Genomic DNA, 15,530 nt, shown 5'->3' on the forward strand with positions numbered 1-15,530 from the left:
TTTTGAAACAAGTACTAGTCTTTCGTTCACAGATGAAGAGATTTCAACCGCAAATCATAACTCGTAAGTACGCTTTGAAGATTTTGTTTGTTTATGTTTCGTGAGAGATCTTTTTAAAGAAAAATCGACATTTCTGAAATAGCTGTTTCAAATTAGATTGTTGGCCTCATGTTTGACTTTCTTTGTCAGTACACAAAATTTATCTGGTCCTGGTCACTTATTTATTCTTTCTAAGTCGAACTTTATTGTCACGTGATCGCGGTATAAAAGATGTAAAACCGGTATAAATGGGTGTAGCCATACCGGTTACATAAATGTAATAATCCCGTTTACACGTTAACAGTTAACAGCGGACTTTTTAACGCTATATTGCACAAAAATCATTGCAATTTTAAGGACTTGTGAAAAGTGCACTTTAAAGCGGACGAAAAATTCCTATATTCCAAAAATGACAACATTATTCTTGGAAACAGTGGTGGGAAAAATAATGTCGATCTCAAGGGTGCATTGTCGATCTCAAGGGTACATCTTTCATCAGTGCTGCTTGCTGCTTTTTTAAAGATTATGGTAAAAGATTCTACACACATCTAAAATCTTCAGCAATTTCAGTATATACTGCGATTTGATTGGTTCTTTTGCTATTGACTTTGTTCGTGTTGACACTTTTGGCCACGGATGATCAGTCATGGTTCATGACCTGTATGTTTCCCTGTTCCGTTTCACGAAGAACTTCCGTTAAGTGCAAGTTAACTTGTTTACTTTGGATTCTTGAGAAAATATTAAAATATGTTTTTGCAAAACATATTTTAATATTTTGCCCTAACCCTCAACGTTAACCTTAATATATTTACTTCAACATTAAACCCTGTGTGTTGTTAAAAAATATAACTTTTCTTACTGTTGTTAAAGCATGTGTAAGGAATAAAGCTGAAAAAAGACCGCTAAACACCGCCAAAGCCACCCTCGTCCTCAGGACATTTTAGGTTTTTATTTGTCCCCATATAAAATCCTGAAAAGCCCTAGGGGCGAGGTTGTGTCAAAATATTAGGCAGATATCATTGCAGTAATTAAAGTGCTTAGGGTCCATTAACTTGAGAACAAAAGAAAAACGGGCAAGTAATCTGGGGCTAAAGTTGGTCAAATTTCATTAAGTGGAACAGAGTCGCTTATCCAGGCATTACAACAAGTTGTCAATTTTAGTGAGTTTTTTTATATTCCAATAAATGCATGACGCCACAAAGATAAGGTTTAGTTACCAAGACACGTAAAGAAGTTTGTCAACAACATTCGTTAAAACCAACCTGATTGTTTTTTAATTTACGTTTCTTCTTAAAAAGATTTCGGAACAAGAATAGACAATCACAAAAATTAACGTCCGCGAAAAAAGAAACTTGCTAATGTCAACTTTATTAGCCTCGCTAAATGTAAATGGTGTTTGGATTTTGTTTCTTGTTGTTTCTGCACATCTGAAGACATGTGAACGAAGTATTAGTTTTTATAAGTTCTCTTTTTAAATTTCGCAACCTCTTATTTCACTCAATTTTGCAAGCATCTCTCAAGAACTTTTTCCTCTGTTAGCGTTTTCGCTGAAACACTCACACGTACGATATCAACCTCGATCCCACGGCTTGTTTTCTCTTTTTGATATACTCGCCGTCCCGTTATAAAAAAGAGACAAGGAGCCCGAGGGTCGAGGTTGGTACGATATCGATGCTTTTCCAATCCTACGATATCACGTGACTAAACAAAGACATAAATGCAGGATGTGGTCCTGCTTTTATGTCTTATGCTTAGTCTTTTCAAACCATCAGAAAAAGTGGGAATCTTTCCAAGAGGTAAGGCATGCTATCTATCTCATTTTTGTTTTATAAAGAGAGAAAGAGTAAGCAAGTTCTTGAGAAACGCATGATTTAGCTGGATAAGGTGATGTTTTATTAGAAAAACTTCTCGATTTTTCATGTGCTAATAACTAGTAAGCGTAATTCAAACTCGTTCCCAGGGCATTTTGCTCGGGGACCACAAGACCCTGGGGACGAGGTTCAGCATAATTCTTATGTTTACAACAGGCAGTTAGAGCCTGATTATATGAGGCGGGTTGGCTCGGTGTTGGCTCGCCACATGCTCAGCATGATAAAATTAAACAGCTCGGCATAATGGCAGATCACTACAAAAAAATATTTGACATTATATGAGGTGAGTCAACCCGCCTAGGCGAGCTGGCTCGTTTTTTCAACCCGGGACGGGTTGGTTAGGTGGGTTGACTCGGTTCATATAATATCACTTTGCCGAGCCAGGGCCGGGTTGGAAATGACAAGCATGCGCATTGCCATCCAAAACAGAAGAAAAACAATAATGGCGAGCGAAGCAGCAGACAAGAAGTTTAAATGGACTTCAGAACTTGTGGAGCAGCTAATAAATTCCCTAAAGGAATACAAAGTCAATATGACATTTAATAATAAGGACTTTAATGCTGATAAACCTAAGCAGTATGAGGAAATTCGCGTAATGATGGCTCGAAAGAATATAGAGGACGTTGATCTTTTTGGCCCAGAAAAAACTACAATAATAACCAACGATATGTGTGAACAGGACAGGAGCAACATTATAGCTGCCATAAAAATCGAAAAAGGACTAATTAAAAAGGGGTATAATCGTGTTATGGAGAAGATTAAAAAAATTAGGCAAGCATTTTCAAGTGCCGTATTAAGTGGTTCTAGAAGTGGGTCTGGAAAATTAATAGTGGAGTATTACGATGAACTTGTTAGTATTTATGGTGGTTCAGCTTCCACACAGCCATTACGCTTTGGTTGTCAATCTGTAAATGTGACAAATTTTGGTTTTAGTACAGATTCTCCCCATGACGAGAATGATACAATATCAACTGGGGGTATGTCTACCTCCTCAAACACTGAGGATGTCAATGATGAGAATTTGGAAAGTGAAGTTATGCAAACTCCAGTTTTGAATAAAGGAAAGCAAAAGAGACCTCATGCAAAGGACCCTTTCCAACTAATTGACGACAAAAGGCAACATCTGGAAAAAAGTTTGTCTGCCAGACAGCGGGATCAGTTGTTATTAAAAGAAAGTAGAGAAGATGCAATGTTTCGTAAAGAGCTTTGTGATTCGATCAAGCAATCTAATGAAATGTTTGCAGGAGCGATACGTGCAATGAGTACCTCTTTCATTGAAGTAGCCGAAAGTATGAGAAGATCAGTTGAGGCTTTATCAAACTCTCCAAGGAGACAAACTTCACATAATATGGTTTACCCACACCTTACTTTTCCAAGTCAATCTAATAGTAATAACAATGCCCCCAATAAGGCAAATAGCCAAAGCACACAATCCAGTTCCACATACTTAGATTTTTTAAATTCCTAGACATTACAAACTTAACCATTTAATGTTTTGCCATGTATATTTATTAACATAAAGTTTTTGTTTTGTTTTTACATCATTAAAGCACCACATTAGTTAAGGTAAAGTAGTGAACTACTAATATATATTATATACGTATATAGTTAAAGTCCCAAATTTTGTTAAATGTGTTTTGTTTTACGAATAGAGTTTTCTTTGACTTGTAAGATATTACTGCACACTGGAATTTCCTTTTCGAGTTTCTTTTTCTATACAACCCCAGGAAACTTCAGTTTTAGTGTTTATTTGAAATTGCAACTTTTTAAAAACATAAAACATGCATAAACACAAACTTTAAATAACAAAAATTTCCTAATATATATATATCAATTATATAGTTCAGCAACAAGTCACTATCACTTAGTATGAGTCCGGCAGGTTTTGATTGATATATTCAGTCAATAATGATCTTATCTCGTGTCCTTCAGAAGTATTGCCTGAGTATATTGGGTCTGGAATGTTTTTGTTTAAGCTTTCATCATTCTTATGTTTTTCAATGTTAGCTGTGACTAGCTCTTCATCTATAACTGTTGTATTTATTTCACAGAAATTATGTAAAGTGAAACATGTCATAACAATCAGTGGTACAATATTCAAATCAAGGTCTATTTTTTTTGTTAAAATTCCCCATCGTCCTTTCAGTCTTCCAAAAGCACTCTCTATAGGATTACGTGCACATCTCAGCATTACATTGAAAATAACTTGACTGTTTGTCTTGCACGATTCATATTCTTTCATGCAATGTGGTAACAAGGGATATGCAGGGTCACCAATTAAAAAATTTGGAATTCTTTCATAACCAGGTAAAAGGGAACTGTGAGTTATTGGCAAGAGATTTTCCTTCATGTTTTTGCTGATCATTGAATTGGCAAATACTTTAGCATCATGGCAAGACCCTGGCCATCTGCAATCAACATCCATGAACATACCTCTGAAGTCACAAACAGCTTGGACATTAAGTGAAAAAAACTGCTTATAATTAAAATAATCTTGACTGCATTCTCCTGGTGTCTTAATTGGAATGTGTGTTCCATCAATACAGCCAAATGCCTGCACCATTCCATATTTTAATTCAAACTCTGATGCTTTTTTGTACATCTCTTCAGAAGTTTCAGGTAGTTTGATTAATTTCGGTGTCAGGTGCATAGTTATAGCTGCACACACCTCTTTAACCACTTTAGAAACAGTACACTGGTGTATCCCAAAAGAGTTTGCTGTCATCCAGATAGAACCGGTGTCCTTTAGAAAATATAAAACGACAGCAACTTTCTTTTCTAATGATAAAGCTCGGTGGTTAGGTGTATTGGATTCAGGTGTGAGAAAGGGTCTTAATTCATCGCAAAGTTTATTAAAATCTTCCTTACTCATACGAAAATTTTTTTTCCAATCAAATGGGTTGTTATAAAGCTGGTATGTATTGATCCACCACTGGTCGGTTCTCCCTGGCCTAAACCATACAGATCTTCGTTTACGTGGATTTCCCTGTTGGTGTTTCAAACGTTTTAAGAGTTTCCTTCGTTTTGTTAAAAAATATGTCAATATGTTCTGTATTAGGCGATTTCTTCGAAGCAATGACAAATACAGAACACCTTGGATTTGGAATAACAAACTATTGGCGACCAAAATACTTAATGATAATTTTGACTTAATTTCGCTTGTTTGTTTACATCTTGCATCCGCCATTTTTAAAAAATTACGCGCATTTTTTTTTCAACCCGGCAGCAGTGTAGGTCTTGACCCGGGTTGACTTTTCCCATATAATATGAAATTTTTTCAACCGGGTTGACCCGCCAACCGGGCCAACACCGAGCCAACTCGCCTCATATAATCAGGCTCTTAGTCACACTTTATAGCTTTATCGCAAAAGAAGGTAAATTCGTCCTGTTGTGAAAAAATCTTAAGAAGTTCAGAGGATGAGGTTGAAAAAAGCAACCTTGTTCCCAGGCCATCCTGTATCTTTTCTGACATCAAAACGGCAATACGAACATTCTCGCCGTCCTGGTTATAGAAAAGAGACAACAAACGCTGGAAACGAGGTTGAAAAGAAGGTAAAATTGATTATTTTTTTGCTTTCACGAAATGATACAAGGTTTTAACAATTTTCCTTATTTTGTGTCAGTTTTTTACCTACACGATTCGGAAGAAGCTCGAATGGAGCTCAAAGGCCACAGTATATTGAAAACTCAGGTGGAATGATAGTCGGATTATTCTTAATCAATCAAGAGTGAGAATAGAATTAATATCGTCGGTGATTTTTATAGATCAAGAAATGAAAATTTGAAATATAATAAAGTTCTTTTTTGCTGAACTAACAGCAGTGCTACAATCTTTTAGTCATACTGACTCTCCCTTCTTTCTCAATTTTGAAATACCGTCTCGACGCTTCCGCGGTCTCCGACATTAACAAATGGGGGTAGGAGGTGGGGGTCACAATTTGAAGCTTCATTTGTCTCAAAATATCATGCACACGATTGTAGGAGATTGTAGGAGATTAATAGTAGTGGCAATTTTTAGATCTAAAAAACATTAAACACAAATATCATAATGAAACTGCTAAAAAATATCAAACAAAAATAACAAATAGACCACGCGGTTTACTAATACCTAATCGCAGCCGTGTTTCTGTTGCTCTTATTTTTATAAAGTAGAGCTCAGACCTTTTTAAATACAACGCGTGCTATGATCAGGATTTAGATGCAGATGTGATGACAGATGTTTGACGAAAGAGAAAAAAAACAAGAATTTCGCAACGATGGAGAGAAAAGCTACTCGTTGATTTTTTTAGGGTTTTAGCTACCGTCTATTTGTTTGGTTTTCAATGTTCAATTAATCAGTCAATCAAGTATTCTCTTTTGCATGCAGTAAATCAACAATTTATATCTTATAAAAATACAGCCATGAATTACCCCCAACAAAGAAACAAGCCTTTCACACCTCCAGCACATCACCAGGCAATGGGGGAACAATTTATATATTTCCTCACTCTTTTCTGAGAAGTAGATGAAAAAAGAAAAGAAAATCGATCTAGTACCCAGACTTTTGGGGTTTGGGTAAACAACTTGTACAACCAGGGAGTTTTTTCAAATAAAAAAGGCCTGGAAACGAAATGAAAGTCCAAAATAACTTTGGAAAATTCCCTTATGTACTAGACGAGAATATAGCATGGCGATTAATAAATGAGACACTCTTTTGAAGTTTTTTTTTATCGTTAACAAGACATTTGTTATTTGTTGCAGCTGTTACTCGAGAGAATTTCGTTTCATAGCATACACCTGCGTTCATTGAAGTGTTTTCATAAAAAGCAGCTTTTCACAAAATATCTTTATGTCTCGATAAAAAAAAATATGCTTACGGTAAATAAAATATAATTTAAGCCTTTTCTTAAAAAAATAAAAAATAATTGGAATTGATTAAAGTTACGCTGTTGTTGTTGTTGTTTCAGGGGCTGTTTATGTTCGTTGGGTCACAAAACTTTTTTTAAAGTAAGTGAAATTCATTTTATATATTCTTTCAACTTATCATATACATTTAAAAGAACAGTAAAGCCAAAGTCGTGTGAATTAGAAACGTAATCGCTGGCAAACGAGAAAAACACATTTCGCGCTGGCGCGAAAAATAATGCACACAATAAATAAAATGGCGGATTGTGAAGCGAGCATATAATTTTATTGCTCCTGCTACTGTCAAAATGTGGTAAAAATATCATTCAACATATTTTCTTAATTTTTACGTATTATAGGGTGCGTTTTGAATTAGGAAAAACGTTTGGATGGCAATAATTCTTAATTTTTAATAAATTGATCCCAGAAATATTTTTTATTCTTTTAACTACAAGTTACATAGTATTGAAAAAATGGCGAATCGTGTACACTGTCGGGCGTACACTACGATAAAACTCACGAAAAAATATTGTACAACTAAACTTTTATGTAATTAACTCTTCACCAATAAAAACCCTATTGCACGTATCTTTTAAAACAGAAAGATATCTAAGCAACTTTACTTTAAAAAAAAATTGGATACAAGCAACAATTTACGTTTTTTTGCAATTTCGAAAATGTATTACAGGGCTTACATTGATGTTGACAACTTTTAACTTCTCTTCGTGTTCACTAAAATAATAACTTGTACTTATTTATGGAACAACCCCTTTCTCCTGATTCAGGACTAAAAATTAAATAAGTAGGGGTATTAGGTAAAAGTGTAACATTAAATCGAACGAACAGTTCTAAATAAGCACTGGTAATTTTTTGCCGTTGTTTTGATGATCTTTAAATTCTTTTGCATTTAAGGTAAGATTTAGCAACTTAGTTACTAGGTCAAATGTTAAAGATACGTAAAAACATAAGGTTGGTACCACGGAGTCTAAAACTCACTTACACAAAAACAGTTTACTATGCTCCACACATAATAATCCTAAACGCTTCGGTGATATTCATAACGAACTGAAGCATGACAGAGCAGTTGGGAGAGTAAGTTTAGTTGTTAGATGGAAACAAAAACTGATGAACTCTTTATTTAGCTATAACTTTACGAATTATTAAATTCGCCCTGAAAACGAAACATAAGTTTATCATTATCAAATATTCACAACCATCAAAACCCAATGTTAAACTTGTTAAACCTTTTTAATATTTCATCATTTAGCTCTAAGAGTTCTTAAATTCATTTCTAAAACAAGAGACATGCGCAATAGCTTCAAGTGGTCGCTTAAAGAACAACGTATATATTTGTGCATTATGCGCTATGAATTATCAAATTTTATTTTCTCAGTCGATCTAATATGGGATAATCAAGCCCAATCTCTACGTTCTAAAACCAGGTCTTCCACTCAATCTTTTCTCAAGGATAAGATTTGTTGACATCTTTATAGTGCTATCTCTATGACAATTCTCATTATATAATAGCTGAATACCAACCTCTTCCCCAGGGTCTTGTGAGCCGTTATTACGGATCAACTTTATCAACAAATTAAATTGCCTCTTGAACCAGTTCAGCCAAATACTATTACCATCTTCTAAAGAGAGATTTCTTATGCAACAAAATAAGCGCGTAGATAACACATGTTTTTGTGCGTGCACCGATTTTTTTTGAAATAAAATAAACGCGCCGAAAAAAAACTCCCTTTTCCTAAAATGAAGGGGCTATAAAAAGTGTTCAGTTCATTACTAACTTACCAAAGTAAGTAAGTGGCGTTCATAGGAATGCTTTTCTAACAACTGGCAATTCTTCCCTTTCTTCCGGTAGCTAAGTTAAATTTCCCGCTAGAGATAGGTATATAACTGTTTCGACTTTCTTGCATACCACGGAAGCACGTAGGCAGTTAGAAGAACACTCTAAACGGGCCGACAACACTACATTTAAAGGGAGTCGTAGTGGGGACTCTAATCTAAAACCTTATGATTTTACGTTGAATTTGCTACCGCCACAAAGAAAGACTAAGTTCACATATATATAGTTATTTTATTATTATTAAACGCCCTCCAGTAAATCCACGCCCTTAAAATAGAATTATAAATGCTCCGGGCGTCCAATCACTGCTTTGCAGTATTTAATTAGCGTTAATATACTTAATTACAGCGATCTTAGAAGTTGTATAAGAAACAATTCATTGCTTTCAATATATTGATGAGATTACCCATGAGAAACAAGAAATACAATCACTAGCTCATATTGATTAAAAAGTTGGTTATTGTAAACAAAATGGAGATAGAGAGATGAGCGTTAAATTTAATCGTAACCTAGGATATATACCCTGCTATTTGTTTGTTTTTCTGTTTGTTTGTTTGCTTTTTTTTTGTGCAATAAACATAAACAAATCTTGTCTTACTCAATCCATTCCTATAGCTATTTTTGTTGGTACAAGTCTAAATTGTTTCTTTTATATCACACAACTAGGAAATCGTTCTATATAATGCATAGATTTTGTAATAATGGCAGCCTGCTATACAGATTAATCTTCGAACAGGGTTTCTTTTAGCAAACTCTCCAAGATTCTTTGTGATTTCTATACTTTCATTATCGATTAGTTGTATGGCTTGCTAAGCAATTATAATCTTATATAGCTAGTTAAGAAGACACAAAATGGTAGAAGTTCAAGAAACAGGATTTGAAATCGAGTGTCAACACAATATGGCAGAGCAAGACTCGTGTAAAGATTGTCTTGAAACGCCTGTAACTGAAGTATCCATCAAACCATCTCAAACGTCGCTAAAAGAAGCTGATGTTAACGATAGAAATGCACGACACTGCTGTTGCCAGTGTCACGACGATGACGAAAATAACACGTTATCAAATACCGATAGCATAACAAATTTACAAATAAATTGTGACGAGAATTCAAATCAAACGTCGGCGTCAAGTCCAAATAAGTCGACCACAAATGACAGAGTATGTCGGATTTGTCTTGACAACGTCGATCAGGGTCAGCTCATCGCGCCGTGTAAGTGTTCTGGCTCAACTAAATATGCGCACGAGCAGTGTTTGCTGCAATGGTTTTTCAAGTCGAGTAAGAAATCATGTGAAGTGTGTTTAGGGCAAGTCAACGTCACACCGATTGGTTATAAGCCAGTACAACAGGTAAGAATTAGTTAATTTATTGATTGTTTTGCTTGTTAAAAGAAAGTTTTTCTTCTTGACACATAGCCTAAAAACGGTTGACCTCCATGTCAAGGTCCAGATTTTAAGGTTCTAGTGAAAATCATATTTGGATTTTCACCAGAATCTTAGCAGTCAAATTTCCTTTCTTGTCTTAAATCAGTTATGTAGGTTCTACACAAGAGTTGACAACAACAAAAAATGGTTTACTTCATGACATTTTATTGAGGATGACAATAGTGACTCATTTATTTATTTATTTATTTATCATGAAGAAAAAACAACAAGAACTAGTTTTCAAACAAGTCTCATTCAACTTATTTAATCAAATTAACGTTTTATTAATGTAGCTTTAATTCGATTAAATTTGTTTTGTTAGCTCATATAGCAACAAATTACGGCTTAATTCTACGATGATGGGACCTCATAGAAATGTCACATCAAGAAGCTTTGTTTTATTTTTTTCTGATTACAAAAATTAGTCAAAATGATCATTGAAGGAACAATTCCCTCAATCTGGTACCCGGACCTACTTGCTTCTTTAAAGCGCCTTTCAAACAACAACTGGAGACGAGTTAGCTTTTTATGCGGCACGTTTTTATGTTAATTTGTACACGAATTAACTTCCGTGTAGTAAATGTCAGATTGTAGCAACCAATCCCAGTTCCTTTTCTCTCTGGGGATTATTTTTTTATGATGTTCTTGTTTTGATTTTGATTTTAGTGGCGACTTCCAGACAGAGGTTGCGATTTCATTGTATACTTATTCGGCTTGTACTTCTTAATCATGGTTATATTCACTGGAATGATCACGTGGATAGCCACGCAAGGTTGTACATCTCCGGTATGTGTGACCCTGTATGCTGTATGCGGCATTGCGCTTTTGTACTTTTTCTATTGTTGTGGATGTGTAGAATACTCAAGGCGTTATTGGAGGGCGTTATTATCAGTTAATCGTGTGTGGCGAATCTATGGGCGGGAGGACAGTCTTAAAAACTTTAAATTTACCCTAACGCCAAAGCCAAAAAAGCGAGACATGATAGTAACAGTTCAGACAGAAGAAGCGTTACAAGGTAGTCGAGAAAATTCATCCCGAGGTAATCGAGATAATCCATCGTCTCGATCTGTGATTGATACACCTCATAGCAACAATCGTGAGACTGGCAGTAATATTAACAACAATACGCAAGAAATTTATGTGATTGGGTTAGATAACCATGCTGTTGACATGGATGAGAGCTGGTAGATGACAGTTTTCGCCATACAAATTTCGAATTAGTATAGTTTTGCATAGTTTTGAGAGCATGTCAGGAAAAAGTAACTAGCTTCTTAAAATAGTTTATAATATTGTCAAAGCAATTGTAAAAAACAAAGAGCCTTGGCGATGAAATTTGTAGTCTCGATATTTATTTCTTACTTCAACCTCGTTATTTTTTTCTCACTCACTTCTTTTCTCACTTTAAAAATTCTTTAGTGATCACCTATAGTCTAAGAGTCCTTCAATGACTTGTACATACGCAAAAAATTTGTCAACAAATTTCAGATTTGCAAAACGTTAATCAGAATTAAACTTAGCTAGTCTTTTGCAAGCTGTGTTTTACTACCTGTCAAAATTCGGGAAAACTAGGTACAACGGCAAATAATTAATCATCAACTCATAAACGAAGGCGGCCTTGATGTTTGGACACACACATGCCAACAGCCTTCTCCCCAGGGTAACGTGGCCCCTGAGCCGTTATTACGGAAGTAGCTAAAAATAGCTTTTTGCCGCCGTCAAATTTATTAAAGAGGCAAAATGCCCTGGGTATTAGGTTGATATGCCTAAAAAATTTATATTTGTAACATATTTACATTTATGTAGTTATTTATTTATTTTTTATTATTTCTACGTTTTAATAAAAAAAAAATTTTTATGCGTAAAAAGTTTCATTCCTCTGTGTTTTATGGTCGTGGTGAGCAAATTTTCGCTTTAAAAAATACCACATTTCCATTCCTGCAGTAACCACTTTTCAGAACTAGGAGCAGTCAATATGTTTTTTGCAGAAGAAAGAGCCATTACTGGTGTTTCACGTGAGAGAATGCGCGTGGCCTTGTGGTTATGGCATTGGTTTCGTAATCACAGGATCTGTAGTTCGTTCCATAGTGCGGGCATGTTCAGCAAGTGCCTTTACCACAGCTACAACCCATGGACCACTTAATAAAAGTGTTTTCAATACTGAAGTGCTGTGTAAATATTCGGAATAATAATAATAATAATAATAATAATAATAATAATAATAATAATAATAATAATAATAATAATAATAATAATAATAATAATAGTAATAATAAAAAGGGTTAATTTAAACGCCTAGAGGAATAACATTTTTTACCCACTATCCCACTGTTTTGGTAAATCTCAACGTGAGCAACATCTAACAGACGATCATACCTTCTTTCGCCATTACAAGTTTGAAAAAGTATCTTTCAAATGCGCGCGCAGGCTATGTTTTGTGAAGAATACACATTCAGGAACAGGAATTTAATTTACTTATCCGCTCAATCACCCTTAATGGGATAACCTTCAGGTTACGAATAACGTATATCTGCGATTTTTAAATGTGCATACTTGGAGTAAGTCCTAACGTACAAATTGTTAGTTTTTGCGTGGTTATAATACTAATGTTAGCGTTTACTCACCCGAAATTTATTAGTCAGAATTTTTATCATTACATTGTTATTGTTAAGAAAAATGGAAAATTTTGGAAATTTTGCAATTTAACCAGATTGTCATACTGTAATAAAAGTTTACAATCTTTGTAGAAATCCTTCGTTAGAAATATGCTGTTTGTTGCCGTTACCAGTGTCCTGTGTCAAGCTCAGTCCGTACTACGCTTTGCTACGAAAGTTGATAGACCATGAGAACGCAGATAAATGTTTTATGGTACGCTACGACCGCGTAGCCAAAGAAACATCGAGAAAGCGACTTGGATTTGGAATTAAAAATTTCTATTTATATAGTTATATTCCAGGTGTTTTTTAATAAATAATTTTTAACGCGATGGGAGAATTTATAAAATTTTCGAGTTTAAGAATGGCTGATAAACTATCTCTCGCAAAAGTTCATTCGAAGTGTAAAAGAAAATACTATATTTTGCACATAATGGAAATGAAAATAAAATGATGTATATGACTGTATGAAGGTCTTTTAACACGAGCGTTAATTGTCTGGTATTGGACAAAATAAAAACAGCAAAATCATCTGTCGATTAGCTAAATAAACATACTGCACTAAAATATTGCAAGTTTTCATAAAAACTTGGATAATATAATCAGCTCAATCATGAATTCCTCTAAATTTGACAATAATTGCAGTGCCATCAGGACTAGATAATCTTTGGTTATCTCGACTATGGAAATCTACTAGATAAACAAAACATCCTTTGACTATGAATAGAACGTCATCATTGTTGTGTTGACACAAGTAAAGATTTGCAATCAAGTTTGGTTTACAATGAAAGCCGCCGTACAAAAATCCAAAATCGTTCAAAAGAAATGTATGGTGATTTCTTGCGACTCTACTTGTATTGACGAAGGAAGCTCAGGCCACGAGAAAATGATGTAGTATTCTCACTTTTCTACAATAAATCACCTTTCTCAAAGGCATATCTTAGATCATCTTAATTCCGACGACTAATGGTTTTGAAAACCAAAAACATACATTAAAAAAAAAGATATGCAAGAGCATTGAATACCCCTTGTAGGACTAAATTAAAGATCTCTTTGCTGAAATGGACCTTGACGAATTTTTAAATAATTTGAGGGACTAGAATTTAATTCAACATCACCTGCAGGTAACAGCAAGAAAAAAACCAGGTTTGTACAGAACATATGACAAAATCAAACAATGCTGAACATGGCTGCATGGATGCTATGCTATGCTATGTTGATACAGCCAGATCGACTGCGTATTGTGATAACTTGGGCCGCAGTGCGTTAGTATTTTAGCCACCCAATCAATTCATATGATTGAATAATAAAAAAAAACTAGTCGTCAAAACGCCAGTTTAAGCCACAAGTAACTGTGTGACCTGGTGTTAAAACGCCACGTTCAGCGCTTACTAAAGCTGTAAACTGTGCCACACATCCAAGTGGAGCTCTTTAGTACAAGTATACAGTATGTCGTAAATCAAGTGAAACGCACCCACCATTGTAGTGTTTTAGATATTTTTCAAACAATAACTTTCCTGCAACTTAGCTGAATTGAAAACACAGTTTACAACTCGTTGTTATCCCGTCCTAACGAAGTTGGTCGACCATCCTTTTTTCATTTTTGAAATATGTTCCAGGCAAAAGTACAAAAATGAATTTTACTCCCGGGCGCGCTAGGTACCGGTAATATTATACTTTATTGCAACTGTAGTTTAAATAAAAAGACAGGAAGCAGTGTCCATTGTTACCCCGTCCAACTAAAACAACCATTCTGCGGAATTTTGCAGAATAATTTTTACGACTGTAATAAAAGGTGTAGCTACCTTACTGCATTAAGTGTAAGAATTACTGATTAAGAATTTTGGTGTAGTCAAAATGCATTTAGCTTCTTTCACGTTTTAGCCAAGATGTAATAAACAGCTTGATAGCTAGCTACAATCATGTTCATAATAGTTTTGGAAAAACCACTTTCCCCCTCCCCCCACTCTTCAGTGTTGGTTGGAGGTCTTTTCCAGAGTCACTGGCAGTATTTTGGGGCACAAATCAACACAAAATCAACACTGACTAGAAGCGGTAGATGATTTGCACATCATTCGCCCTTCTATTTCTAGTACATCAACTCTGAGACTATTAACTGTGATACTAACCTAACAGATTGCTTTAGCTAGGATATCAGGAAGTAGTATTAGATTTTAGGCTTTGAATTTACAAAAATGCATCAATAAGATAAGATAAGATTCATTTTTTTATTTAGTTTACATATTAAAAATACAAAGCACCTTGCAAAAGAATCTCATTTTCTCAAGTGTTATTTTTCAATGTATTTTTTCTTGTCCCAACTCTCAAAATAGTTAATTATGTGTACCATGATTTCTCCTAATATTTTTGTACATCCTGGTCACAGTTAGTTCTATTACACTACAACCCACGATTGAGAATTTGTCTGTTATTGGCTTTTTGTTCTTACTGGGCAAACAAACTCTAAAAAAAAACCCTCAAAAGCCGTTTTTCCAATAATTTATGAACATGATTGTAGATAGCCATAAACTGAAACGTAAAAATGAATAATTTTGGCCAGGATAAAAACCTCTTATTCCAAACTGATTAAAAAGATTCAAAATGGCCACCATTACATTAGATCGTCCACCAAGCACGCCGTCATCGCTAAAACTTGTACTCAAAAAATTATTACAAAAGATAACCATGACAACTTCGTAACAAACTAGCTAACTAAATAAATTCTGTTTAAGAGCAGATACAAGAACATACAAGAAGCATCAAATACAAGGTTTATTACCAACAGACATGTTACCAACTAATGCACAAAAA

At 34.7% G+C, this 15,530-nt stretch overlaps 3 protein-coding genes across 3 annotated transcripts; 2 read left to right on the forward strand and 1 right to left on the reverse strand.

The window, feature by feature from the left end:
- The first annotated feature begins 2,076 nt into the window (after nt 1-2,076).
- On the forward strand, nt 2,077-5,161 carry LOC130621748 (uncharacterized). The gene has a single exon (XM_057437090.1). It carries the CDS (start codon nt 2,308-2,310, stop codon nt 3,376-3,378), a length of 1,071 nt encoding a protein of 356 aa, XP_057293073.1. The 5' UTR covers nt 2,077-2,307; the 3' UTR covers nt 3,379-5,161.
- On the reverse strand, nt 3,770-5,097 carry LOC130621745 (putative nuclease HARBI1). The gene has a single exon (XM_057437088.1). It carries the CDS (start codon nt 5,095-5,097, stop codon nt 3,775-3,777), a length of 1,323 nt encoding a protein of 440 aa, XP_057293071.1. The 3' UTR covers nt 3,770-3,774.
- Nucleotides 5,162-6,224: 1,063 nt separating the features above from the next.
- On the forward strand, nt 6,225-11,933 carry LOC130621749 (E3 ubiquitin-protein ligase MARCHF11-like). Its single transcript, XM_057437091.1, has 4 exons — nt 6,225-6,767; nt 6,857-6,896; nt 9,480-9,993; nt 10,735-11,933. Exons 3-4 carry the CDS (start codon nt 9,499-9,501, stop codon nt 11,254-11,256), a joined length of 1,017 nt encoding a protein of 338 aa, XP_057293074.1. The 5' UTR covers nt 6,225-6,767; nt 6,857-6,896; nt 9,480-9,498; the 3' UTR covers nt 11,257-11,933.
- The last annotated feature ends 3,597 nt before the right edge of the window (nt 11,934-15,530 follow it).

Source organism: Hydractinia symbiolongicarpus, chromosome 12 (assembly GCF_029227915.1).
Source record: "Hydractinia symbiolongicarpus strain clone_291-10 chromosome 12, HSymV2.1, whole genome shotgun sequence".
In the NCBI taxonomy this organism is placed as follows: domain Eukaryota; kingdom Metazoa; phylum Cnidaria; class Hydrozoa; order Anthoathecata; family Hydractiniidae; genus Hydractinia; species Hydractinia symbiolongicarpus.